Source organism: Panthera uncia, chromosome E1, assembly GCF_023721935.1.
Source record: "Panthera uncia isolate 11264 chromosome E1, Puncia_PCG_1.0, whole genome shotgun sequence".
Classification (NCBI taxonomy): Eukaryota; Metazoa; Chordata; class Mammalia; order Carnivora; family Felidae; genus Panthera; species Panthera uncia.
The window spans coordinates 11,713,420-11,741,346 of NC_064814.1; the positions used below are offsets into that span (position 1 = coordinate 11,713,420).

The 27,927-nt window shown below is 55.8% G+C and overlaps 2 protein-coding genes across 2 annotated transcripts; both read right to left on the minus strand.

Moving 5' to 3' along the window:
- Positions 1 to 83: 83 nt before the first annotated feature.
- Positions 84 to 27,573, minus strand: ZNF385C (zinc finger protein 385C). Its single transcript, XM_049636097.1, has 8 exons — positions 27,324 to 27,573; positions 7,908 to 8,056; positions 5,928 to 6,038; positions 4,349 to 4,514; positions 1,930 to 2,232; positions 1,171 to 1,364; positions 790 to 900; positions 84 to 322 (listed from the first exon to the last, which is right to left on the minus strand). The coding sequence occupies exons 1-8, from the start codon at positions 27,571 to 27,573 to the stop codon at positions 86 to 88; spliced, it is 1,521 nt and encodes a 506-aa protein (XP_049492054.1). The 3' UTR covers positions 84 to 85.
- Positions 8,386 to 13,992, minus strand: CE1H17orf113 (chromosome E1 C17orf113 homolog). The gene is made up of 2 exons (XM_049636094.1): positions 12,231 to 13,992; positions 8,386 to 10,947 (listed from the first exon to the last, which is right to left on the minus strand). The coding sequence occupies exons 1-2, from the start codon at positions 12,771 to 12,773 to the stop codon at positions 9,463 to 9,465; spliced, it is 2,028 nt and encodes a 675-aa protein (XP_049492051.1). The 5' UTR covers positions 12,774 to 13,992; the 3' UTR covers positions 8,386 to 9,462.
- Positions 27,574 to 27,927: the final 354 nt, after the last annotated feature.

Sequence of the window (27,927 nt, forward strand, 5' to 3'; positions counted from 1 at the left end):
GGGGATGGAGGAAACTGAGGCATCTCGGGAAGAGGAGGCAAGGACAGCGACTGCTGGGTGCCAAGCACCGGCCTCCCCAGGAAGCCTAGTAGGGGGCAAAAACGATGGGCCCTGTGGCAGGGCGGACGGCTCCTGCTGGGGTGCGAAACAGAGCCGGGCCCAGGATGGGAGCTGGGAAGAGGGTGGTGGCTGCTGTGGGGGCAGGCCTGAGGGCCAAGGGCCCTGGCAGCGCACAGATGGCTGCGGCAGCGGCGGGGATCGGGCTGGGCAGGAAGCGGGCTGCAAGTGTCTTGGTGAGTTGCTTCTGCAAGGCTAGCTTCGACTGCAGAGGAGAGAGAGAATGGACACAGTCTGACCCAGGAAAATCCCAGCCTTCCCGGGGCCCCATCCTTGGGCGTTCTGTTGCAGGAAAGACGTGCCTTTTAGGGTTCCAAACCTAAACCCTTCCCACCCCCAAAACATCATTCCAAAGGGCTTTCTCCAGCACCTGTCTTCCTGCCCAGAGGAAGGAGGCTATGGGGGGTGGGGGCAGAGATGGTCTCTAGGAGATGCACGCCCACTCCTCGCTCTTGACCCAGAGATTACTATCCTCGGCCCACCTCCCCGGAAATTCCACTGGGCAGATCCCAAGATGGTCCAAAACCCCAGCCCGACTCTCTGCCCAGGCAGCCTTAAAGGGGGGGTGGCTTCCTTCCTGCCCCACCCCACCAGTCCCCCCCAGCTTGCCCTTCTGGCCCATCCTCTCCCCTCTTGACCCAGGGCCCAGCCCTGTCGCCGGGAGACAGATACCTTGAGGATACTCACAGCCAGCGCTGCATGTTTCTGCAGCTTGCTGTGCTGGCTGGAGGGCTTGGGGGGCTTCCCAGCCAGGCGGTCTTTGTGCCTCCTGCTGCTCAGGTGCTAATGGACAGACAGACAAACTGGCAACAGGATAAGGAAGCCCAAGGACCCCTAGATGACTATCATCCTCCACTAGCTAACCCTTCCTCACCCATGAGTCACACGTCGGATGCACACCTACTGGGTATCACCGTGGGAAGGGGAGGTGAGACCCAGCCTTGGCCCCTCCAGGAGCCCACTGCCCCTCCAGCCTCCCTCTTCTTCCTCCCTGGCTCCCTCCTGTCACCTGGGACCGGTCCCACCCCTCAGCCCTGCTCTGGTTTCTCCCACCTGCTTGAGTTGGGTCTCTGAATTGACCTGGAGCTGACACAGGGCACAGTGAAAGGGGGGGCTGGGCCCCTGTCGGCCGCCCTGGCCCCCTGCCACTCTCTTGGCCTTGTGTCCACCTCCCCGGGGCACAGGGCGGCCCCGGCCCCTTCGAGGAGCACCTCGCTGACCTTCCACCATCCACCGGTGCTTGGCTCCTGAGAGAGAAGGAACAACAGCCCCAGCCTGTCAGCACCCAAGAAGGGCTCCAGGGCAGGGGAGATGCCTCTGAACCAGGTCAGGCTGGCTGCCCCCTTAAGCCGCCTGCACACGCTCTCCCCTCCAGCCGCCCGAGCGTTCTCTTCCCCACCTCCGCCGCCGGGGCCTCCCAGCTTCTCTTGTCCCCCCTACCCCCAGCCTCCCCAGAACGCCTCCCTGCAGGGGAGCCTTGTGGCTTCCCTTTGCTCCCATCTCAGTGCTTTCCTTCTGGGTCTAAGATAGATGGAGGAGGAGCTTCCTGCCTTCTCCCACCGACCCTTCAGTTCCTGCTACCACAGACTTCTCTTCCCAATTCTCCCGCCTCAAGCATTAGTGGGAGGACCCCAAATGACCACCCAATCACAGCTGAACACAACACCTCTGTCATGAAGCCCTTGGGCAAAGCGCCCAGAAACTCCAGCCTGCCTGCAGCTGTGGAGGGGGTCTCCCTGCCCCACTCCTCCCTGGACTGGGGGGGGGGGGGCGGTGAGGGTGGTGGGGGAGGGAGAGGGGCACGGCACTGACCTGTGTTGTGAGCCTGAAGCTGGGAGGCGGAGTTCACTGTCACCTTGCACGTGGGGCAATAGAGGCGTCCCTTCTCGCTCCTGCCCTCCCCGTTCACACCGTTCACACCGTTTCCCACAGCAGCCACTGCAGGCTCAGGCCCTGGTGCCTCTCTCCCAGGCTCTGGAGAGCAGGGTGGGCAGGAGGAAGAAGAGGAAGAGGAGGCAGCATCCAAGAGATCTGAGTGAGCCGGCTCCCTCGGCGTGGGGTCCAGAGTCAGCGGTGGCTGGAGTTGGGGGCCAGGGGGTGGGGCTGCAGGAACGGCTGGGGAGATGGAACGCATCGGGTTAGAATCATCTGGAGGCCATGATTTTAAGCAGTGACATATTGGGGGTGGCATGGCAGAGTGGAAGCATCCCTGGTGTCGGGATGACCAGCAGTGGGTTCCAGACTCCACTCTCCCACCAACTCACTGGGCAGATTTGGGCCTCTTTAGGCCTCAGCTTCCCCATCTGAAAATGTAGAGTTGGACAGAGTGGTCTCAGATAGCCCTCACAGCCCCGATACTTTACAGTTCTTTGCTAACTGTTAAATAAGCAGAAGTTGCCGATAAGATGTGCTGTTATATTCATAGAGCACTATTCGTAATAGCATAAAACTGGAAACTGTCCAAAAATCCATCAACAGGAGAATAGATTTAAACAAAAAAAGAGAGGGGAACCTGGCTGGCTCAGTCAGTAGAGCAGGCGACTATTGATCTCGGGGTTGTGAGTTCAAGTCCCATGCTGGGTATGGAGATTACTTTAAAAACAAAAATATATAGTTTTAAAATTTCTTTAGGGACGCCTGGGTGGCTCAGTCGGTTAAGCGTCCGACTTCAGCTCAGGTCATGATCTCACGGTCCAGGAGTTCAAGCCCCGCGTCGGGCTCTGTGCTGACCGCTCGGAGCCTGGAGCCTGTTTCGGATTCTGTGTCTCCCTCTCTCTCTGACCTTCCCCCATTCATGCTCTGTCTCTCTCTGTCTCAAAAATAAATAAATGTTAAAAAAAATTAAAAAAATAAAATAAAATTTCTTTAATGTTTATTTTTGAAAAAGAGAGAGAGAGAGAGAGAGAGAGAGAGCGCATGAGTGGGGGGAGGGGTAGAGAGAGAGGGAGACACAGAGTCCGAAGCAGGCTCCAGGCTCTGAGCTGTCAGCACAAAGCCCAATGCAGGGCTCGAACCCATGAACCTTGAGATCGTGACCTGAGCCGAAGTCAGACGCTTAACTGACTGAGCCAGCCAGGCTCCCCTCAAAACAAAAAAAAATAAAAAAAAAAAAAAAAAAAAAAAAGACAGCGTTGTACGGTCATTAAATGGAGCACTACACAGCAATAAAAAGGACAAACCACAGCTGTATGCAACAACACGGAAGAGGCCAGGCACAAAAGTTCCATGCGATAGGATTCACCAAAACCAGGTGCAACGGATCGATGGCAAGAAAAGTCAGGATCACCTGGGGGAGGGTGGTTGAATTCAAGTGGTTGAATAGCATCACCCCAAAATTGACATCTGCATGAAACCCCAGAATGTGATCTTTGGAACCAGGGTCTGTGCAGATGTTAAGTAGTTAAGATGAGATCACAGTGGACTGGGGTGTGCCCCAATCCAATGACTGGTGTCCTTGTAAAGAAGACCACATGGAGACACAGAGACACAGGGAGAACGTGATGTGAAGACACAGGCAGAGACTGGAGGGATGCATCTACAAGCCAAGGAACGCCACGGCTTGGCAGCAAGTGCCAGAAGCTAGAAGACAGGCATGGGACAGACTCTCCATCTGAGCCCCCATGAAGGAATCAACTCCATCAACACTTGGATTTCAAACTTCTGACTTGAGCCACTGAGTTTGCAGTCATTGATTATGGTAGCCTAGGAAGCTACTACAACAAGGTGGTAACCCGGAGGGGACCAAGGAGGGTTTCTGGGTGCTTGTTTCTTGATCTTGGTATATTCAGACTGGGAAAATTCCTCGAGCTCAACACTTGTGATGTGTGCCTTTTTCTGTATGTATGGAATACCCCAACACACGCAAAAATAATAACAATATGCAGAGGCGCCTGGGTGGCTCAGTCAGTTAAGTGTTCGACTTTGGCTCAGGCCATGATCTCACAGTTCGTGACTTCGAGCCCCACATCGGGCTCTGTGCTGACAGCTCAGAGCCTGAAGCCTGCTTCAGGTTCTGTGTCTCCTTCTCTTTCTGCCCCTCCCCCACTCAACTCTGTGTGTGTGTGTGTGTGTGTGTGTGTGTGTGTGTGCGCGCGCGCGTGCGCTCACGCGCACGTGTGTCTCAAAAAAATGAATAAACGTTTAAAAAGTAATAATAATATGCAGAAATCTCCCAACCCCTCGCCAGAAACCAGATTTGATTGGGGAGAGGGGAGAAGAGTTCAGGACTGACCTTTGCTGTGCGGCTCTCCAGGGGATCCACTGGCTGGAGTCAGGGTGGGGGACACCAGCACCCCATCCCGGGCCAGGGTTTGTGGCCTCTGCTTGCTCTTGGCGGCTTCGACAGCCTTGAGTTTTCTGGCATGTTTGTGGCCTTTGTAATGTGCTTCAGCTTGGTTCTGGGGAGGGGAGGACTTGGGGTCACCATTTTTTGCTGAGTCCACATGCCCCATCCATGAGCTGGTGAGGGGCAGGGGGCAGGTCAGAGGGGACAGGGCTCTGGCCAGACAAGAGGTGAATCCTTGTCATCACAGCATTTGTGTGGCCTTGAGGTTTACAGAACTCATTCTCATACATGAGCCTCCAGGCAAGCAGCCTCTGGCTTCAAATTCTGTCTCAGCCACTTGATGAGCTGTGCATCCCTGGGCAAATCGCCTCACTTCTCTGAGCCTCATTTTGCTGACTTGTAAACTTTGTGATGACAATACTGACCTTGAAGGGTTGTGAGAATTAAAAAGAGAACATGAATGACAGGGGCCTAGTACATACGGCACGTGCTCAACGATGTTAGTTACCAGGTTCATAAATGCACAAATGGAAAAAATAGAGCAGTCCTCATGCTTCGGGTATGTGCACCCCAGAACATTCATCTCTTTGTTCAGTTTTTCAGCAAATAGTTGTTGAGCATTCGTTCTTTGCCAGGCTCTGTGCCAGGAGCCCAGCATAGAGAAGACATGGTCCTTCCCTCAGAGCGAGGTCTTTCTGTCCATCAATTTATAAGGTTCATATAACCTGAAAGCCTGGAGGAAACCCCTGAATCTGGCCTGTTCGTGTCCTGACCCCTTCACCTAGGGGTCCCTGCTTGTTGCTCCCAAGTATAGGAAAGACAGGCCCCCATGGCCCCTCCCTAGACCCTTTCACCAGAGCAGATCTCTCCAAGCCCCACAGTTGTCCAGATAGAAGGTAAATCTTCCCTGGGAGGCCAGAATGAGGCTTCTCTACTATCTAGGGGAGGCTGTGGTGGAAAGTATGTGGGCCTTGGGGTCAGCCAGGCCTGGGCTCAAATCTCAGCTCTGCTACTCACCAGCTGTGTGACCTCGGACAAGTCACTTAACGTCTCTGAGGCTCATTTTCCTCATCTGAAAAGTGGGGATGATAACAGGGCCTCTATCCATCTAACAAGGTGTCATGAGAACTAATTAAGATGATGGGCATGAAAACGTTCAACACGTTAACTGTCAGATGCTTTAAGAACTCAGCTCCAGACTAGGAGCTGATGGTGTCCCTTGGGACCCAGAGCAGGAAAGGTCAGTCTTCTCTCTTGCAGAAGGATCCAGGACACAGGAGAGAAGCGGGAGGGAAATGGAGTCCCAGGACCACTAGAGAGGGAGGGAAGAGGCCGAGGAATTTGGGGAGAGGAGAGGGTGGGATGGGTAAAGGACCAGGAGTGCCTTTTCTGCACCCAGGGACAGAAAATATGGACCCCAGTCCTTTTGCCGGCCTTATTCCTCCAGGAAAGACCCCGGAAGCCACTGTCCAGCCCCCTCCCTGCCCAGCCTCCTCCCCAATCTGTTTCCACTACTCCCTCTCACCGCTGAGTTGAACCTCAGGTGACAGATGTTACAGGAAATGAAGAGCTTCTTCTTCAGAGGGGAGGGGACCCCAAACGTGTGGCTGATGACAGCTTTCTGGATTGGGTCCATCTGTGAAGGGGGTGGGAGGGCACAATAACTCTGGGGTCGGATTGGTGGGGGGAGGGGGCAGTGCAAAATGCCAAAAACTAGAGACTATTGGGGAGGGCAGGAATCAGGCCGTAGGAAGAACTTTCCCATCCTTGTGGATAGGAGACACACAAACAATCTCTTCCCCGGGTTTCTGCTTGGAGGCAGTGGGATGGCCAGGGTGGCCTCCATGATCGGGAGAAACAGAACCATGTCCTGGTGATCACCTTGGCATCTCTTGCAGCCCCTCTGGTCTCTGGTTTGTTGTTGTTGTTGTTTTCCTCATTCACAAGAATCACAACTATTGGGACAGAGTTAGAGGCAGGGAGAAGCAGGGAAGGGACAAAGGGTCTTCTGTTGGAAATCCTGTCCCACAACCCAGCTTTGCGCTGGGCCCATGGGCTGGGACAGAGAAGGCTGATCTCATCAGCTCTGCCACTGTCACAGGGCCTGAGAAGGGGAGTGAGAGCAGGGCTGGGTCAGGTGGGGGGCCGGGAAAGGACAGGCGGCAGCACATGGAGGCCAGAAGTTTCCCCGAGCAGCAGGATCATTTCTTTGGAACATTAATTTATGTGGTTTCTTTTTCCCTTTTCCTTATTTTAACTATTTTTTTTTCTCTTCTATCAAACCAAGCCTTCCTGTTCCCTTTTCTCAGGGCCTGGCTTGTTGGACCAACAGCAGAAGTGGTCTCAGCTTGCTTATCAAGAGGAACTTTCTCAACCTTCCTAAGAGAAGAGAACAGAGGCTTTGAGAAAAAAGCATGCCTTCAGAAACTTTCCTGGGAACAGAAAGAGGTTCTAACCCTCACCTAACAGCACCGAGGGCTGGGGGCAGGCAGAGGACAGGAGAATGGCCAGCAGGGCCCCCAGCGAGAAGGGCGACAGAAGCTTTACCCACTCCCAAGGGACTGTGTGCATGAACAGTGAGTGTGTCAGCAAGTGACAGAGGGGACTGAAGAACAGGGGACCCTCCCCAAAGGACTCAGGCTCCTTCAGATCTCTGTGTGACCTTGGAGGTTGGAAAGGGGCTCCAAAGGGTGACTGAGACTGAATTTCCCGCCATCTTGTCAGGTAGGGTGGGCTCCTTGATGATTACATTTGATTTTCCAGAATTAAAGAAAGCAGGGAGTTACTCCTTATCACTCATGGAGTGAAGTAAAATTCATGCTCCCTACACTTTCATTCACACACATGCACACATGGAAATACACAGACTGGCATACACACACATAGCACATAAGCCTACAGGCAGTTACAAATCACAGAGCCATGCAGAAAGATACACACTCACATGCATACGAATGGCACACTTGCATAGACACACAATTACCCAAACCACACAAACACACACACACTCAGAGGTCACACATATCAAACACATACAGAGTTGACACAAAGACACAAAAATATCTCTCAGATACACAGGCATACACGTTAATTACATACAAGGACCCAGGCACAAAGAGATGTTTACAAACACACACACACACACACACACACACACACATTCACAACCACAAGGAACACACAAAGACCCACAGACACATAAACTAAAATAGAAGGGCATACCCCAAATGCACACAGACGTACACAGATCACCCATAGATGTCCCTATACAAAAATTCAAGTAAAACCTACAGACGACAGGCCCAGCAGGTGTTACTGGAACCATCCTCATTCCCTGGCCTAAGGAAAAGCTGGGCCGGGGGTCCCCGTTTGGGGGGCACCTAGTCACTCTTGGGGATGTCGTTTCTACTTATACCCAGCTTCTGAGAGCCAGCCCCTCTGAGCCCACCTTCCCTGCCCACCCCAAGCTTGGCCGCATGCCCCCACCCGCCAGCCGAGCCCGTACCGTGCTGAAGTTGGGGGTGAGACTGAGCGGGGTGGCGCCATTGAAGTGGAAGGCGAGCAAGTGCTTGAAGTCCAGCGGGGGCTGCAGAGGCCTGGCAGGCAGGGGCAGGGAGGCCAGCAGGGGGCTGGGGGCGCTGGAGGCCGGGCCTGCTGCAGGAGGAAGAAGGGCAGGGTCTGAAATGGGGAGCCATGGGGCTCACATCTACCTCCACAGCCAGAAAAAGAGGCTGATGGGCTTCTCGGGTGTGGAGCTGGGGCAGAAACTCCTGTCTCCCTCTTCACAAAGTAGCACTGGCTAACCCCAGGGCAATTACCGCCCATTTCTGTGCCTCTCCTCTCCACAACCGGGGGAGCAGAAGCCCACAGTTTGTGGTTCCCAGTCCAGGAGGATGCCCCTCCCATCCCCTATAGAGGTAGCAGAAGTACCCCAATGAATCCCAGGCCAGAGGAGTCCTGATACACACACAGCACCATGGAGACTGCGAGATGCACTGGGTTTCCAGTTTATTGCAAGTTAAACCCAAACCCCTCTCACTAATGCCCACACAGTCACAGCAAGGCTGACAGAGGGGATGGGAAACCCATTGGAATCTGAAGGGATGTGTCCTCCTCCCCCCCCCCCCCCCCCCCCCCCCCCAGCTCTGGTGAGGCCCCAACTCCTTCTCCCAGGAGGCAAAAAGCCCTCCAGCTCCTGGGTGTGGCCCGAGGCTGGTCCTCAGAGTTGGCCCTTCCAGCCCTGTGGTTTTACAGTCTTTGGTCTTAAAGGTCTGAGGCGAGGGCGGGGGAAGGCTCAGAACTTTGGGGAGCAACCAGACTTTGAGGAAGAAAAACATTAGAAATAAATGCAGTCCGTTGAAACTTTTCTGGACTCTGTCATTGCAAAGCCGGAAGAAGTCCTTTTCGATTTTTTGTGTGTTAACGATATGCAAGATAGGATAGATTTATTTTACATTTGTAGATGTGTATATCTATATACACAGCCACATACAGGCAGCCTACCGGTGGGTGGGGGAGGTAGGGCACCACCCCCACCTCCCTTGAACTGGTAGCTTGTGCACAGAGAGGGTGCTATGCTGTGTCGACACCAAGGAAGTCATCTGCCGTCTAGTCCTATCTGAAGAGAAGAGATGCTGCCAGGCGGGGAGCTAACAGCCAAGGACCCATTCCTCTTTCCCTCAATCCCTCAGACCCAGTCTTCCTTTCTCCCTCCAACCAAGACTCCTCAGCTTTTCTATGGCCCAAACCTGGGCTGGGTCCAGAGGGAAAATGGTGAGCTACTCCTCCCCAAACTCTGGCAAGGGCAGGAGTGATACTGAGGGTGTCCCCAAACCCAGCATCTCCGTGGGCTTGCCCAGGACCCCCTCCACACAGCCCTTCCTCCACAGCCCACGGGGCTGGGTTAGTACTCAGCATGGAGCGGAGGAAGCACGGGGCAGGTGGTTGGAAGGCCACAGTTAGGGGGTCAGCTTGGGTGCAGCCCCGTCACCTAGAGTCTGTCTTGGCCCCTAGAGTGCTCAGGGCCCCAGGCTGTCTGGGCGGAGGGAAGGGGGCCGCCCTCACGTGAGCTGTGACCCCAGGAGCCCCTCCGCCCACCCACTCTCCAAGAACTCCACGGCCAGTGCAAAGTCAAACTCGTGCAGCGGGGGCCCATCCACTGCGATCTTCACCGCCGGGCCGCCCCGGCCTTCCCCTGCCCCGCTCTGCCCCCACCACCGCAGCTCCCGGCTGCGGCCCACCTTGTCCAGGAGGCCGGCGCCCGCGGGCAGCGCCAAGGCCAGGGCGGCAAGGGCGGCGAAGTCCGGGAAGAGCTCGTGCAGCTCGGAGCGCGCGCAGGCCAGCCTGGCGCACAAGGCCCGCGGGCCCAGCCGCCCGAGGCTGCACACCACGCGCTTGAAGAGCGCGAAGTCGCCCAGCGCCCTCTGGCGCACCACGGCGGGGGCGAAGGCGCGCAGCAGCACCCGCAGTGCCCCCTCGCCGTGCGCGCCCAGCTCCTCGGGTGCCTGCGGGTAGCCGCGCGAGTCGAAGATCGCCGCGAAGGCGGCCACGGCGTCCAGCGAGGGCCCGGGGTAGGAGTCCCGCAGCCCCCGCCGCATGGAGTCTAGGAAGGCCCCCCGCAGCCGCTGCAAGCCCCGCACCGCAGCCTCGGAGTAGCCGACCAGCTCCACGCCGCGGTAGGTGCAGCGCCCACCGCCCAAGTCAGAGCTGGAGGACGCCAGTTCCTGCAGGAAGCCCTGGAGGCGCGCCCCACCCGAGCTGCGCAGGGCTTGGAGGGAGGCCGCGGCTGCCATCACCAGGGGTTGCAACAAGGCCAAGTCTGGCTCTTCAGGCTGCAGGACAAGGGTGAGCTTCTGCATGGATGGCAGAGTGTCCAGCAGCAGGTGGGTGAAGGCCACGAAGGTGAACTGGCGCAGGGCGAGGGCCAGTGCCCTGGCTGTAGGGGAGGCTGGAGCAGAGGCCTCCAGTGTGGGTACCAGGCAAGGCCAAGCCTCAGCCACTGCTTCCACGATAGGCAGCAAGGAGGCCCAGGGCACTGGCCGCGGTCCTGCCAAGTCAATAGCTGCAAGGTCCAGTGCTGCCCGCAGCTCAGGGACCATGTGAGAACTGGGGCCACCGTGGAGGCGGAATAGGGCATCCAGCACACTTTCATATTCGCTTAGGTAGGCAGGGGGCTCGGGATCTGTCCGGCCAGGGAGGCAGTGTAGTTCGGTGAGCAGCGGGCAGGCAGCCCGGAGTTGTGGGCCCACACGCCCAAGGCGGTCACTGGGGAGGCTCGAGCTGAGCCAGGCCAGCTTGGGTGCAGACACGCCGAAGGCCTGCAGGATGTCCAGGAGTTGGCCAGCGGTGGCCTCACCCTCCTGTAGCTCCACACTGCCCAGGAAGGTGGTAGCAGGCTGGCCATCACAGGGGGACACCGAAGTGGCAAACAAGGCCAGACTGTGGGACTCGGGCCAGTCCCTGGTCTCGTCCAACACCAGCCCCACATATGGGGATGCCTTCAGGCGCTGGCAGGCCTCTGTGTGCAAGACACTGGCAATGGCCACCTGGGACAGCCAGGGAGAGAAAGGAAGGGACAGAGTTAGGCTCCTCCTGCAAGGGGGAGGCAGCAGTACTGGGGAAAGAAAGGGCACAGACCTTGGGGGCAGACAGACCAATCCTAGCTTTGCATCTTACTGGCTGTGTGATCTTGGGCAAGTTATTTCACCTCTCTGAGCCTCAGTTTCCTCAGTTCTGAAATCAGGCCACTGCCTGCCTCTAAGCTCTTAAAAGGTTGCTATCAATTGGGGCACCTGGGTGGCTCAGTCAGTTAGGCGTCCGACTTTGGCTCAGGCCATGATCTCCTGGTTTGCCAGTTTGAACCCCGCATCAGGTTCTGTGCTGATAGCTCAGAGCCTGGAGCCTACTCCAGATTCTGTGTCTCCCACTCTCTCCGCCCCTCCCCTGCTCATGCTCTCTCTCTCCCTCAAAAATGAATAATTAAAAAAAAAGGGTTGTCGGCAATTACAAATGTTGCTGTGCTTGTAAGTGTAAAAATGCTTTAGGAACCATAAAGATTCCATAGCATTTTATGTGTGCTTTTATGGCATTGCCCTAGCCCACCTTATTCCTGGGAGTCTCCCTCCACTCTGCTGCTCAGGGATTAACTGATAGAGATGTTCCCTCCCAGTTACATAGAACCCCAACTGTGTGCTCCGTTTGTCTGTCTGTCATCGATCACTCTGTAGGATGAGATCGAACTCTCCCACCCTCACCCCAGCCCCTAGGACTCACACAACTGGTACCTAGGACAGAGCTGCAGCTTGCATGCCCCCTGGGGCCACATGGGCGGTACTGGGCTTGAAGTGGGCCAGGGATACACCAAAGGGAATGGAGAAGCCCCGGGTCTGCTCTTCATGCCCTGAGAGCATAGGGACCTAGCTTTTCAGAAGTCACAAATCCACATTTTTACGTGTAATCTCTCACTTTTTCTTTTTTTTTTTTTTAACTTGGAAATTAACTTAGGTTTTCCAAAAGCACTGTGAAAATCAACAAAATGTATCTGTTGGGGCCGATCGAGGCTCCAGGCTTGCAACCTCTGGCCTAGACAGTGAGGGAAAACCTCTGTGCCCCTGAGGACAGAGCCTGGTCTGGCCTCTTCCAAGCTGTGCCCCCAGCAGCTGGCCCAGGGCCTGGCACATGATACGCCTCAGTGAAAGGTTCTGCTGGGTGAAGGTATGAATGAAGCGTTCTGGCTGTTGCCAGGGGGCCTGGCATGCTGGCGCTGTGCCCAGACAGCTCCATGTCCTCCCTCCTCGAGCCCTCCCCCACACCTCTGGCTGCCACCCACCTGCATGTCCCTCACCCTCCTGGGGCTGTAGTAATCGCCATGCTCCGTGCCCAGCAGCGCCTGGCACAGGTTGAACCTCTGCAGCTCAAGCAGGGCAGAGCAGCGGTCATCGGGCACGTCCTCCTTGGCCATGCAGTACACCGTGGTCAGCACCGCCACTTTGGCCGGGTCCACCTCCACCTTGACGCCCGTGGAGGTGGGGGTGGTGGCCAGGTCTGGGTAGGCCCCTCCTCCCTCAGCTTGGCCCTCAAAAGTGGGCTGGCCCCGGTTGACAGCCAGAGCCTGGCGGTGGGCCCCCGAGGTCACGTGGCGCAGCAGGGCGTGGCGCTGGAAGTTGTCGGTGCCCACGGTGAAGGCGTTCTCGGCTTTGCCGTGCTTGTTCCGCACCAGGGCCTGGCGGCACTCGAGACAAAACATCAGCTTCCGCTCGTAGTCGAAGTCCAGCCAGGGGAACTCCTCTTTCCAGTGCTCATTAAAGTAACGCTTGCATTTTTTGTTGGAGTTGGAGGCCTCTCCGGCTGGTTTCTTCCCCGGGGGTACCATTCCTGCTCAAGGGGCAGGGCACCCCCGACCCCACCCAAATGCTCTGGTCCCCCAGGCTCCCCCCACACACGGCAGCACCTCCCTTGACAATGGAAATTGTGGGGGGAGGAGGGGAGCAGCGCGCCAGGCTAATGGGGACCATCCATCTACCTTAGCTGGGAATGGTTATTCCCGCTCTGCCGGTGGGAGACTGGAGATGAAAGAGACAAGGGAGAGGCGTTAGGGGGTCCGCGGTGGGTTCATGCTGCCCACAGAGCACTCCCCAGCTGACGGGTGGACTGCACCTAGTGGGGAAGGGCTATTGGGAATGGGTGGGGTCATGCAAAGGGCCATAGAATGTTATCCAAAGTGGGGGAGGTTTGGGGGTCCCCAGCCCACTCTGAGTGTCTCCCTCCATCCAGGACAAGGCACTAACTTTGACTGCTGGAACATGTCAGAACTCAGCTCTGAAAAGATTGGCATCATCTATGCAACCACATTTTATAGGTGAGGGCACTGAGTCCAGGTGACAGCGGTTCTCAGGGCCCATGAATAATTCGTGACTGAGCCAGGACTCAAACTCAGACCTTGACTCCTCTCACTCAAGAGGATGGCCAGTCTCTCCGGTCCACCATCGCTTATTTCATCAGAATGAAGTTAGCACAAAGCTGAGCTCCCGGAGTCACAGCACCAAGGAATGTCCTTTGTTTTCACTGGACCTCCCTTCCCTGAACGTTCACATGGGCGCACTCACACTTACACACACTCCCTGATAGTGGGGTTCTGGGAAGGGAAGCCCAGAAGTGGGGGCCAGACCCCAGACCAAAGGAGCTAGCTGCTTGCCTGTACCTCGCTCATGCTTCCACCGCCCCAGGCACGATGACAGGTGAGCCGTTTAGGACCAGAAGGCCATGTCCAGCCAGCAGCCAAAACCAGCCAACTTCCTAACTGTCCTTCGACCCTGTCCCCACCTCTCCATGCCTACTAATAACAACAGCAGTAACTACCATTTGTCAGATGTGAACTTCATCGGGCCTTGTGCTAAGGACTTTACAGTGACTCCATGAGAAAGCCAAGATTCCTCTTTCAAGTACTCTGAGGGTGGTATCATCCTCATTTTGAAGAGGAGGAAACCGAGGCTGGGGACTTCAGGTGATTTGCCCAGGGTTCCACGAGCAGTAAGTTAGAGTAAGGCTGAGGCAGAGTTAGAATCTAAGCCCTCCTTATAAAAACAGGGAGGGGGACAAAACAGAAGAGACTCATAAATATGGAGAACAAACTGAGGGTTACTGGAGGGGTGGTGGGAGGGGGGATGGGCTAAATGGGTCAGGGGCACTAAGGAGTCTACTCCTGAAATCACTGTTGCACTAGATGCTAATTTGGATGTACATTTTAAAAAATAAAAAATTAAATTAAAAAATATAATAAAGTAACTCTAAAAGCAAACAAACAAACAAAAAGAATCTAAGTCCTCCTGACCCCAAAGGCCATGCTGAGACTCTGGTGTCATCTGCCTCCACCTCTGCAGGCATGCCCCCAGATTCGTCCCTTGCCCAGCAGCCAGAGGGCGAGCTCAGACACAGATCCCTCTCTCGCTTCCACCTCTTCAGTGGCGTCCTAAATGGTTGCCTGAGTCTACACACCTCACCATGAGCCAGCGGGGCCCTCCCCAGCCTCCCTCCGCTCCCGTCTGCTAGGCCAGCAGCTCCAAAGGCTTACCATTCCCCCCACACACCCAGCTGTTACTTTGCTCCTGCCTCCATCCTCTGTGCCTGGAGTTTCCTATCCCTCCCCATTCCCTGGCTAATCTCCATTCATTCCTGGAGAGCAGTTCTGCATCCCCTCTGCCACCCTGCCCTCCCCTGCCCCCAGCCGGGGCTGGTGCCTATCCTGTAGCTTCCCATAATTCTCTGCGCATGGGTCTTGGTGATACAATATGGTAAACTCAGGGACTCTCTGTGTATCTCTGCACTTGGTTCCCAGAAGGCTAAGATCACATTTGTTCCGTTTGGGATTCCTAAGTCCCTGGGCATGCACGGCTGGGCATCCAGATGCCTTTCAGCACAAGTTTGTTGTTTAAAAGACTAAAAGGATTTACTTGGGCCCTATGAAAGAACCTCATGTGTCTGAGGCTATGGGTTAGATGATTCTGGGCTCCAAGAAAGCGGTGACTGTCTTGTCCTCCAGATACACCCAGCACCCTGCAATGGAACCTAGCATTTAATGGGTAAGTACAAGGGCAGATGAGCAGAATCCCAGGGGTAGCCTGTTCAGTGCAAGGGAAGGTGCTCTCTGTTGCTACGTGTGGTGAAATTCATCAGTTCTCTCCCCCTAGACTGCTCACCCTACCCTCCTTGAAACATGCTTTTCTCTTGGCTCCCAAGACTCTATGTCCCCTGGGTTTCCTTTCCCCCATCGGCACTCCTCCACTTCTGATGACACTTCCTCCTCCTCTTCCTAACCTAAAACCATCCAAAAAGTTCAGAACCACCCTTGCCAGTCACCCTGAAATAAACAAGCCTAGCCTGAGCCATTCCTCTGGGCGCCATACCTCTCCATCAAACCAGGATCCACGTTCCTGGATCGTCTAGATGGAATTGTCGATCTGTCCCTACAAATATGCTCCTCTCCCAGTCAGCCCAGCTCAGGAAATACCTGCTCTCCTACCCGGGTGCTGTGGCCAGAAACCTGCCCCTCCAGCCCCTGCTCTTTTCCACATCCTGGACCCAGTCTATCCACAGGTGCTGTCACTTCCACCTCCACAATCAGCTTCTCACTTGTCTCTTCTCTCCGATGCCACCAGCCTCATCCAGGGCACCTGCATCTCCTGCCTGGACTACAGCAGTCACTTCCTGACGGCACTCTGGGTTTCCACCCACTCTTAACCCTCTCTGAGCCACCTGGACCTATAGCAGCTGGAGGGGGCTTTTTAAAACATACTGCCTAAAACCCCTCTATGACCTCTTGCTCTCTGAGGCCAATGCCAGGATCCTTTTCGAGGTCTGCCAAATGTCCAGGCATTGCTGACCTCTCTGGTGGCCACTTGTGCCTCTCTTCCCTTCCAGCTACATCCCTCAGTTCCTCCAGAGTGCCAGGTTCCCATCCCCAGGGCCTTTGCGCATGCTGTACCTTCTTCCAGAATGTTTCTATCCTCCCTTCTCAATACTTTGCCTGTTTCACTTCCTCTCTGGTCTTAGTTTAGTTGTCGCCTCTTCCCAGGAGACTTCTCTATCCCTTCCCAGGAGGTCCCCTTCTTTTCTGTTGCTGTTTCCTGTTTGTTTCCTCTATTGTACTCCCCACAGTTTACAAATCTGCTCATTTTCTCTGCATTTCTGTTGCTTGGCATCCTCCCCCCACCCCCACCCTCTGTCTCCCTCTCTCTCAAGAAAGCAGGCTTCCTGAGGGCAGGAAACGTAACCAACTTGTTCACATCTGGACCCCAGAGAAGGGAGCACTGCCTGGCACCCAGCAGGTGCTCCACAAAATTTCGGGAGTGAATGAGTAAGGAAGCACCAGCTTTCGGGCAGAGAGAACAATGGAGTGAAGCCTTGGGTACCTCTTGGGTGGCTAAAACAGCTGCCTTTGACCTCTCTTCCTCCTAAGATCCCATGATTCTGTGTGACCCTATCCAGCCTACCACCCAAGGGATCTTAGAATGGGGAAGAGGTGCAAGTCCAAGGTGGTACCCTTCCAAAGTTTGTCAAGTCCCTTCCATATACCTAGAAACCGGCTATCCTGTCCCATTCTGCAGAGGGATAAAGTTACTAGGGGACCTGGGATGTTTTTGATAAAGGAACAAAAGATTGGTAGGGAGGAAGCATGGGAAGATGGATTCCGAAACTGCTCTGTCAGATATGGGAGCAATAGTCACATGTGGCTGTTCATCAGAATTAGATAAACATTTTAGAATTCAATTCCTCACTCTCACTAGCCACATTTCAAGTTCTCAATAGCCACACGTGGCTACTGGCTATCGTATTAAATGGCCCAGACAGAGAACATTTACTTCATCCCAGAAAGTTCTACTGGACAGTGCTGCTCCAGAGCAACCCAGCCAAAGCATTGGCATTCCCCTCCCTACCTCAACCTGAAGGAACCAGGCTGGATGGGGTGGAGTGTAAATCAAATGTGACTATATGACCAAAGCTGACCAGGGGTGTGCACCTGTCAGACCCAGGTCCCTCACACCTCTCTCTCCACGCCCTGGCCACCTGGACGTGAGCTGGCACAACTTGTGGGGCCCCTGGGGTGACTGTGTGTTGTTCTGCAGTCCCCATTCCACCCTGACAGGTCAGCCTCAAACACGGTGCTCACCTGGCCCCAGGATGGCAGTCCCCAGCCTCCTCCCTAGTCCCCTCTGGGCCCCTTCCCTTCGGGAGCCCCTAGGAAGGTCCACGCTCAAGGCGGAGGACAGGCGAGGTAGGGGCTCTCTGCTCGCCCTGGGCCGGACACGGAGGGCTGGGGAACTTCCTCTGGGGGGCGCGTGGTGGGGGAGTTCCCCCCCCCCCCCCCCCGCCTCTCCCCCCTTCCCTCTCCTGCTGCCCCGCCCGCAGGGCCCCCACCGGTCTCCCGCCCCCTGCCGCGAAGCTCCTAGAGGGGGCGCCCCGCCCGGCCCGGCCACCGTGCCCGCCGCACACACTCACGGAGACTCGGGAGCCACCATCTTGCGCGGTGGACGCTCTGGCCGCGGTCTCCTTGGGCTCCACTGAGCGACAGCAGCCACTAGCGGTAACCGGGGCGAAGAGGCGCCAGCAGCCGGCGAGGGCCCGGGTGGCGGGCCGGGTGGCGGCGCCCCGGGGCTCACCTGCCCCGGCTGTCGCCCAGCGCGCGCTCGACCTCCTCCGCTGCGGGCGCTGCAGCCGGAGCGACGGAGGCGAGACCTCAGGAAAGGTGTCCCGCCAGCGGGAGGGACAGAGTCATTCATTCATCACGTGCACCGGTCGGTTCTTAGAGGAGCTCACAGGCGAGAGCCAAACAGGGCGCTAGGGAGGCACCAGCAAAATGCTTTGGGATCACACAGGAGCGCGTGGAAAGCCGTAGGTCTGCGGGGGAGAGTCTATCAGGTTTCACTGCAGGAAAAGTGAAGTTTCACCAGGACAGGGGCATCCCAGGCAGTGGGTGGGCCTGGCCCAAGCTGAAAGTGCAGGGCAGGTTCACGAAGTCAGGGCAGAGTGGAGGTATGGAGGGGAGGGGGCGGTGCCTGCGGCTGGAAGGCTCTGCAGTGAATACTGGGGATTTTGACCTTCAGGCCTCGTGGGGAACCTCCGGAGGTGTTGGAGCTGGGAGCTCAATCTTTAATCTAATGAGTTATTTGTAATGGGGATGCCAGAAGGGGAGGGCTGGTGGAGAGAGGAGGGGCCTCTTCCTAGAATTCTCGGATGCACAGAAGCCCCTCACCCTTATGTGGGTTCCCAGGGGAGGGGAGGAGAAGGTGGAGGGATGTGGAATTGTGGCAGACCACCCCTCCCAGACCTGCAGTCCAGAGGCCTGCACTGGAGTTCCAGAGACATTGAACTCTGAGGCCTTGGGCTGTACACTTAGTCTATGAGCCTGTTTCCTCATCTGTGAAGTGGGAATTATGGCTGGGTGAGGAGGAAAGGGCAGGACAGGAATGGGTCTGAGGAACAAAGGAACTAGGTGTGGAGGCGATTTGAAGAAGGGGTGCCAGGGCACTTGGTGATTTAGTCTCTCCCTCCAGTCAACACAGTCACCCAGAAATGCCTTCCAGCCCCTCCTCCCAACTGGGTACACTTTTCTCCCACACAAGGCCTAGGGCACACGTTGATTTGAGGTCAGGACCTCTCCGGTGGCGTCTGGGTACTCCCCCAGCACCCTTCCCACATCGCTCCTCTGTGCCACCCACCGTCTGCTGCTGACATTCACAGTGAACCCTGGCCCCCAGGGCCGCTGGGATGATGCATGAGTCATGTCACATGCACACACACGTGACCGCCTGGCTGTGGGTACGCTCAAATGAAGGGAGACACTGCAGACCCCAAGCCTGCCCCAGGATAGCACCACACAGCCTGGTACCCACGATAGGGTCAGATATGTGTGTGCGAGGGGGAGGGGAGGTCGTCTGTGATGGTCTTTTGCAGCAGAACACCCTCGCTAAGCCCCTCTCCTCCCAACCCTAGCCAGAGGTCCATGGCTGGGACCCACGGCTCATTGGATGGCTGCCTCAAGAGGGTGGGTTATTGCTCTGGTCAAATACAAACAAACTGAGTGGCAGAGAAGAGGCCACCCCTAGGGGTCCCCCTGAGGCCGAGGCAGAGGCACAGAGCAGGTGTCTTATGAAATAACATCATTCTGGCTGCCACCCAAGGGAGAAGGTCTGGGCAAACCACATCCTGCTGTTTTGCCATCACTTGGAAAGATACACAGAAGAGCACAGGGACTCACACCCTGAGATCCGTGGGCGCCCACAGAGATGGCAATAGGCACAAACACCACGCACACACTTACACACATCTCCTCGTGATGAGTCCATCTTGGCACACTGAGGTGTGCCCGTACAGAGGTGGCACCACGCAGAGATGGCCAGATACCCATGCTGGCTGGGGGCAAAGGCGGACCCAGAGGCCACGCACAAGCATGCACGTACACAGACAGGCAAGATCAACAAAGACACACTCAGACCACATATACCCAGAGAGACAGACATACGAGGACACCCAGACTCCTACTAAGGGATATGCACATACTACAAAACCACAGGCAGGCAGCGGCAGGTATCATTACAAAGAGATACGTATATACGAAGATCCATATACAGACACATTTACCCAGAGGTAGGTGCCTGGCGCACACCCTCCCTTACAAAATTAAATGCATCAGACATGGACACAAGCTCATGTAGCCAAACTCAGATTCTCTCTCTCTCGCCTCACCACAATTCATAGGGGCAGATGAGAGGGTCCTCCCTGAGGCGGTACACACACACACACACACACACACACACACACACACACCCTCAAATAGTGAAGCTACCCTTCCTATCATAGATGAAACCAAAAACTCTGTGAAGAAAATGGGAGGGAGAGAGAGTCAAAGGCAGGGAAGGGGGGGAGGGGAGGGAGGGTTGATCCAACATCTCCTGCCTGCCCACTCCCCTGTAGGCTTAGGATTCCCACCCCAGCCACATTCTCTAGAGCCCCCAGCCACTTCCGGGTCACCCAGCACCTGGGATGGGACGTGTTGATGTTCCAGACTTTCCCTTCTCCCCAGGCTGGAGGAAGACCCCAAGACCAGTCACAAGAGCTCTGCCCCAGCCCCACAGCCTCCAGCCCTTGCCCCCGTGGAAGGGGTTCCCCAAAATACCCCTTAAAACATACTGGCTGCCTCCCTCAGTGTGCCAGACAACCCCTGTGTGGAGAGGTGAGCTAGGAGACCATAGATAAAGGTGGGGGGCAGCACAGTGACCCCAGCATGGTGGCTGGACCTCATTTAGGAGCCACTCAGATTTCTGCCTGTCTCTCTGTCCACTTCTCTCTCTCTGCTGAATTAATAACTCTCTTTTCAACACCCCTCCCCACCCCCAGCACACACACAACCCTCCTTGGAGGCCCCTGGCAGCCCCTTGGAGGCAGCAGAAGGTATGATTTGATACAAGAAACCTCTGGCACAGGCTCCCTGAACATGCATCTGCCCCAAAGTGTCGCTCACCTCCCTCCTGCAGGGTGCACCTCCAGTTTCCGAGCTGGCCCTGCCCACCACCCCCACCCCTGCCCTTGTTCCCAGCCAGAATGCCCCCCACCCTCGGTCCAGCCCTGGACCTGGGAAAAGGTACCAAGAGTCAACCGGCTCCCAGAATCTTTCGACAGTCAACTTTTGGGGGCCAGCAGTAGCAGGAAGAGGATAGGGCAGATAGAGGAGAGACCCACCCTTGTCTGAGGCCCTCCCCACGCTCCGGCATCCTCAGCACTCACCCAAGAGCATTTTCTGCCTTCGGAGGCACCGCAGAGCGCGCCGTCTGAGGAGCAAATGAAACCAGCCAGAGAGTGACAGAGGGAAGGGGTGGGGATGTGCGGGACAGGAGGGGAGGGCGGAGGGAGGGACTCCTGTTGCCTTTGGAAAGCAGTGGGTGCAGGGCCCTTTCTCCCTTTGCCTGGAAGGAGCTGCCTGTTCCCTAGTTTCTCCCATCCTGACCAGGGTGGAAAGCACAGGACACTTCCTGCCCCCACGGTGGGATATGGGGCAAATGTGGGGACAAGGGACAGAGTTGACCCTGCCCATACAGCCCAGGAGATTCTGCCAGCCACTTCTCAGCCTGCCAGAAAGTTCTTGCTGGACTTTGAAGACTTGCCTCAGGGCTTGCTGCTACAGGAGCCCCCATTCTCCTGTCCAGCCTCACTCATCCTCTCCCCACCGTCCCCTTACATTCTCCTCCTTTTGCTGAAGGGGAAACTGAGGCCCGATCTCATCCCAGAGCATTGGCCATGGAGGTGGGGGAAGGGAGCGCAGGCGCCTTGCCCCTCTTAGTCCAGTACCTGGACCATTGGACCTGCTCCCTGGGCAATGCCAGGTGGGGTGGGGCATGGTCATCTGATCAGCTAGAACTTCTGACACCCCTCCCCTGCCCATACCCTTCCCTACCCCTCAGTCTCTGTCTCTGCATTTGCTCCCTCCTCCCCCTCCTCTTCCTGACTGAGGGCCAGCTCTCTACTCACCTGAGCACCTGGTGGCTGGGAGGGGGCGGAATGGGGGAGAGAAGGCAGCCAACCCCACAGCTGGATCCAGTCTGGCATTCCAAGCCCAGTCCCAGCACTAGCCCCCCACCCCCTCAGCGTCCTGTCTCCGCCAGACAATAACCTGTAATCTCTGGAGCAGCCAGTACAGCCGGCAAAGGGTCTGGGGAGGGGTTGGCGGCAGCAGCTCCCGAAAACAGGTTTGTTAGGAAGAGGCTCTAGGGGGAAGGAGTTGCTTGTTTGGGGAGCGGAAGGAAACTCAAGCCCAGAGCTAATTAACCCACCCAGACACAGACAGAATCTTTGTCTTCTTGAGGGCAGGGATCTGAGCTAAGCCCCCTAATTCTCCAACCAGACAACCTTGCATTTCCTGGTGGTCCCTGGGGGGGGGGGGGGGGAGGAAGTGTCCGATGGTCAGGTTCACACCTGGGGGAGGGGGATGTGATGGCTGTCCAGGGACAGCAAGGGGCACTTCTATCACCTGCCATTTAAGAAGAACAGCAGCAGGAGGTAGTGGTTAGACTGCAAGAAGAACTTCCCAGTGGCCTTGGGGGAGCACAGTTTCTCTGAAACATGTACCCAAAGGCCTCGGGATGGGTTGGGGGCACTGAGGAGGAATCGGCAGCCCAGGGAGATACTGAAGCGATGGGGGCACAGGCTGGAGGGCTTCCGGGGCTTCCTGATGGGACTGAAATTAATCCATCTGCGGGGAATGGGGGGTGCGGAGCTCATCAAGCCAGCGACTCAGGCGTGACCTGAGTTCAAGGTCTTTGATCTCTGAGACTCCGAATGCAGCAAGATGCTTGTGCAAAGAATCGGAGAAGAGATGGAAGGTCTGATTAGAGCAGGAGCTGGGGGAGGTCTCAGGGTGCAGGGCAGGGGACAGCCTCCGCCTGCCACTCTGATCCCTCCCTGCCCCCAAAGACACGCGTCTATGCCCTGAAATCCATTATAGTCTGAGTTCATCTCTTGTTCTCCTGTCCCCCTTAGTGTCTACCCTGCACTCCCCACTCAAGGCCCCCCTGGCCTGTCTGGAACTTAAGTGATTTCTGAAATCCCCTTCTCTCTGCTCTGGTGTCATATTGCAGTCCTCACGGTGGACCTGGGGGTGGGCCCTGAATTGTATGGCTGGGTCAGTCCTGCCAAGAGAAGGGAGGGATGGATTGGCCTTGGGAGGCTCCCCTCCCTTCCCCAGCTGGGCGAGGCCAAGGAGGAGTTGGCTGGCATCTCCCCATTTTTCAGTGGAGGATACCAAGGCACAGGGCAGAGGAGAGGCCACGGGTTTTAAGCACCGTGGAGTCATCTGGGAGCCAGTCCACCTTCTCTGGACATCCCTTCTCCTCATTCCTAAAATATTAAGGCCCAATATCTTTTGTTTTTACTTGTTTCTAATTTTTTAAAAATGTTTGTTTATTTTTGAGACAGAGACAAGAGCGTGAACAGGGGAGGGGCAGAGAGAGAGGGAGACACAGAATCTGAAACAGGCTCCAGGCTCTGAACTGTCAGCACAGAGCCCGACACGGGGCTCAAACCCACGAACTGAGATCATGACCTGAGCTGAAGTCGGACGCTTAACCGACTGAGCCACCCAGGTGCCCCTAGGCCCAATATCTTTTAATAAGTGCTGCTCTCCTCAGCAGCAAAGTGGGTGGGGTGGGTGGGTCAGACAGGCTAGGATCTGAACCCAGCTGGGTATGTTGCTTAAACACCCTAAGCTCCAATATCCAATGTAGAGTGAGGACTGGGGCACCTGGGTGGCTCAGTTGGTTGAGCGTCTGACCCTCGGTTTTGGCTCAGGTCATGATCCCAGGGTTGTAGGATCGAGCCCCGTGTCAGGCTCTGTGCTGAGCGTGGAGCCTGCTTAAGATTCTCTCTTCCTCTGCCCATCCCCTACTCGTGCTCTCTCTCAAATAAACAAACAGATAAATAAAGTGAGGGCTGAATGCCATCATCTACTCCTGGCTTGGCTGGGTGAGAAGGGAATGCCTTGCTGCACGTGGCAGTGCTTTCCAAACAGCTCAGGTCCTAAGTAGATGCTTACGTGTTCCCTGTGCCAGTCCAACATCCACACTAGAGGTTGGAGCTAAGAGGATTGAGCCGGCAACCCTTTCCGTGGATGTTCAGGAACCACCTAACATTGTTTAGAGGCGTGCGTGCGTGTGTGTGTGTGTGTGTGTGTGTGTGTGTGCGCGCGCGCGCGCGCGTGTGTGTGTGAGATGGTCAGTAGGGTCACTGAGTTCAGCCTTATTGGGGTGGAGGTGCCTGGTGCCCACACTCCCCACCCTGTGGGAGGCAGCACAAGGAGCTGGGGAGAGATGGCTCAAGACACATTCCTGAAGAATGAAAGGGCGCACTGTGTGGGAGACAGATGGGGCGGAGCATGGGCAGGGGAAGTTGCAGAGGTATCTGGAGAGGGGAATTGGGGGAGTGTGGGGTACCTGCCACTTCCTCATCCTGTGCCCTGTCCCAAGAGTTCTTGGCTCACCTAGGTGTGGCAGAGTCAGGAGGCCTCTGACCCAAGCATGGGGAAGGAGGCTCAGAGAGGGAAGAGTCCCTGCCTCCCCTTTGCAAGGATGGCCTCGGGCACATGAGCAGGAGAGGGTCCCTGCCTCGCTGCCTGTGACGGCCTGTCGCTGTGCAGGCCGCCAGCCCCACAGACCCCTAATCAAAGTGACAGCTCCAGGAGGCCTCCCAGAGCGGCTGTCCCACCCCCACACCTTCAGCATCCTGCCAGGGAAGCGTGGTCCTCCTGGCTGCCGCAGGTCTGAGACCTCACGTGTCTAGGAACAAAGCAGTGTGTTAAAGGCTCCTTATACTTTGCCTGGAGCCTCTTGAAAGTTGAGGTGTGACTCTGTTTTTCCGGAGCTGCACCCAAAGGGCTCTCTGCTCTGGCCCAGTCCCCGCCAAGGGCTGGGAAAGGCCTTCCGCGTGCCTGAGGTCTTCTTACCCCCACCCCTCACTGCAGGGCAGTTGCTGGCATCCTTTTACGGGGGCCTGCCTCTCCCACCCCAGCCCTCAGAGAGACGAGGAGACAGGAGAGATCCACAGGAGTGGGTGGGTGTTGGGGGGTCACGGCCTGGAGTAGACTCAGAAACAATGAGGCCAATGGAGAGCAGGTTCTTGGCTGGAGCCCCTAAATTCCAGGGTTCCTGGAAATCCCAGGACCCTTCATCCCTGCCCGAGGCACGGCCATCCCTGTCGCATGCTCCCACAGTGCTGCTCACTCCCTCAACAAGACGGTTAGAAAGGTCTGGCCCCATGGCTGTCTCCCCCTCTAGACTGTGTGTGTGCCTGACCGTGTATGTTATCAACACATATGCAATCATAAAGATGCAAAGGGTTGGCAGGCACCAAGCACGTCTCTGTGCAGAGTCCCGGCATGGGCCAGCAGAGACAGATGACTGGAGGGACAGTGACTCACTTCTCCAAGCACCATATACCCACCTCTGTGAAGACTGTTATTATCTTGGACAAACTTGTCTGCGTGTGTATTCAGACAACTCTTTTTTGACAGGTAGGTATGCCACCTTTGAAAAATATGAATTCCCAGACACACACTGTATGTCCTCAATTACATGCAGAATCTAAAAAAGCGAGTCTTTAGACTGAATCCAGGTGGCTCAGTCAGTTAAGCATCTGAATCTTGATCTCGGGTCGGGTCATGATCTCACAGTTCGTGGGTTCGAGCCCTGCATCGGGCTCCATGCTGATAGCATGAAGCCTGCTTGGGATTCTTGCGCTCGCTCTCTCTCTCTCTCTCTGCCCTTCCCCTGTGCACCCTCTCTCTCTCAAAATAAATAAATTACTTTAAAAAATTAAAAAGCCAGTCTCATAGAATAGAAATTACAATGGTGGTTTCGAGGGGCTGGTGGGTCAGAAAAATGGGGAGATGTTGGGCAAAGGGTACAAATTCCCAGCTTTCAGATAAGATCTGGGGATCTAATGCACTGCATGGTGACTATAATTAAAAACACTGCACTAGATACTTAAGTTGAGAGAAGATATTAAATATTATCAACACAGAGACTCCTGGGTGGCTCGGCTGGTTAAATGTCCAACTTCGGCTCAGGTCATGATCTCACAGTTCATGAGTTCGAGCCCCATATCGGACTCTGTGCTATCAGTGTGGAGCCCACTTTGTATCCTCTGTCTCCCTCTCTCTCTGCCCCTCCTCTGCTCACACACTCTCTCTCGCAAAAATAAACATTAAAAAAGGTTATCAACACATGCACAATCATAAAGATGCGAGGGGATGGAGGTATTAACCTTATCGTGTATATGTGTAATTGTTTTATAATATATATATATGCATGAAGTCATCACATTGTACGCCTTAAGCTTACATATGTTCCGTGTCAATAATGTTTCAGTACAGCTGGATAAGAAGTACAACTATGAATCCTCTGAATAGCAGGTTGCACATAGGTTTCCATAAAGACCTAATGAATCAGTGAGTGGCTTTTGAACTCAGACGTATATAGACACACACACACTCTGGAAACATCCATACAGTCAGATACACTCTTACTCAGAGTCACAGCGTTGGCGTCCAGCCCCTAGTGCTCAGGTGGACAGCAGTTACCAGCCATCAGACCATTCCCTGCCTTTGCTTTACGCAGTGACCTCCGCCTGCAATGTCCCTTCTTCCCATGCGCCTATTCCAGAGTTCAGCACATCCCCCTTCCTTCAGGAGGCCTTTCCTGGTGTCCCCAGGTATAACTACCCTCTCTCTTTTGTACCCACATGTGGCACCCACAACACTCAGCTGCTCTTTTTGTGTCTGTCTCAGACCAAAAGACGGACTCAATCCTGGCGCAGGATGGTGAGGGGGTAGGACCAGGATTTGTCTCTAGTCCCCAGCACAGTGCAGGGAACACAATGGGTGACCCATGACTATTCACCAAAAGAACGGGCGGCCTTGGGGCACCTGGGTGACTCTTGATTTCCGCTTAGGTCATGATCTCACGGTCATGAGATCGAGTCCCGTGTCAGGCTCCACAATGAGTGTGGAGTCTGCTTAAAATTCTCCCTCACTCTCCCTCTGCCCCTCTCCCCAGCTTGTGCTCTTTCTCTCTCTCTAAAATTAAAAGGAATAAATAAAAATATAAGAACAGGCAGACTTGTTATAGCCCTCTGGCAAAGCTGCCTACCTGGGCTGCAAAGTAGGTTTCTGGTGCTGCCCCCAGGAACCAGGCTGAAGTTCTGGCCCTTCCGACCTCCCACACTGGGCCTGGTTCTGAACCTTTTCTCCCTGTCAGCCAGCAGCCTGCCTCTCCTTGCTTCCCCCACGGCCCCTATGTGCCTGTCAGCTGGAATCACCCTCACGAATGCATTCACCCATTTCCCCCAGAAATCTGTCTTGTAGCCAGCGGCCCCTTCAGTGCTTAGAGCCAAACCTCTGCAAAGTCACCCCAGCCAGGGAGAGGCAGAAATCCCGGCCAGGAGTCCAGCGGCCAAAGGAAGAGAGGCTTCCCCTGCCTGTCCCTCAGCTGGAGTGTTCCACAGCTCGCTGAACCCGGCCTTCAGGATCCCAGGACACCCCGCAGGTGAGACCCTTGTCAGATAGCCTATCCCTGCCAGAGGGCTCCAGATTGGAGAAATGCTGCTTAGGGGTCCTGCCCCAGAAGTCTCCCCAGGGAGAGCTCCCAGATCCCAAAAAGACCTCAAGAGAAGTCTTCAGCCCTAAAGACCCTCAAGATCCTGAAAGACCCCAAAGAGGGTTGTCCAGATGCAAAATAAAACTCTACGGTATCAGGGGGACTTCAGACCCTGAGACCCCCTTGAGGGGATCCCAGACCCAAGACCCCACAGAGAGAAGCCACAGACCCAGTGCTGCTCATGGAGCCCAGACCAAGCCTGTGGGAGCGGCGCCCTCGACACTGACCTGGCCCGGCAGGGGTCTTTCCCAAGCTGAGCTGCCGAAGCCGCCTCTGGTGGGCGCGCCCCCCGCAGTGCACCTGGGCCTGGGCTGCTGAGTTCAGCTGGATGTTGCAGACATCACAGAGCGTGTAGGATGGCCGTTTTCTTTCCCGCTTGGGCTTAGGCAGTTCTGGGGGCCGAGGGGGGCACTCAGTAGCTCCAGATGTGGGCGGCTCCTTCTCACCCGGGGGAGATGGGCTCAGTGGCCGCTTCATACCTGAGCAGATAGAGAGGGAGACAAGTGAACCAAGGCTGGGTGTTGTGAATACAGAGAAGGAGCAAGAGGGGTTCAAGACTCAGGAGATACCTGAGTCCCGTGTCCCAGATGAAACTCCCCAGCTTTGGGGCACCCCCAACCCAAGGGTGGCAAAAGGGAGCGTAACGGGGTCCATTTCAACCAAAGCAGGGTTAAAATACAGGAGTATTGGGGCTCCTGGGCGGCTCAGTTGGTTAAGCGTCCAACTTTGGCTCAGGTCACGATCTCACGGTTTGTGAGTTTGAGCCCCGCGTGGGGCTCTGTGCTGACAGCTTGGAGCCTGGAGCCTGCTACGGATCCTGTCTCCCTCTCT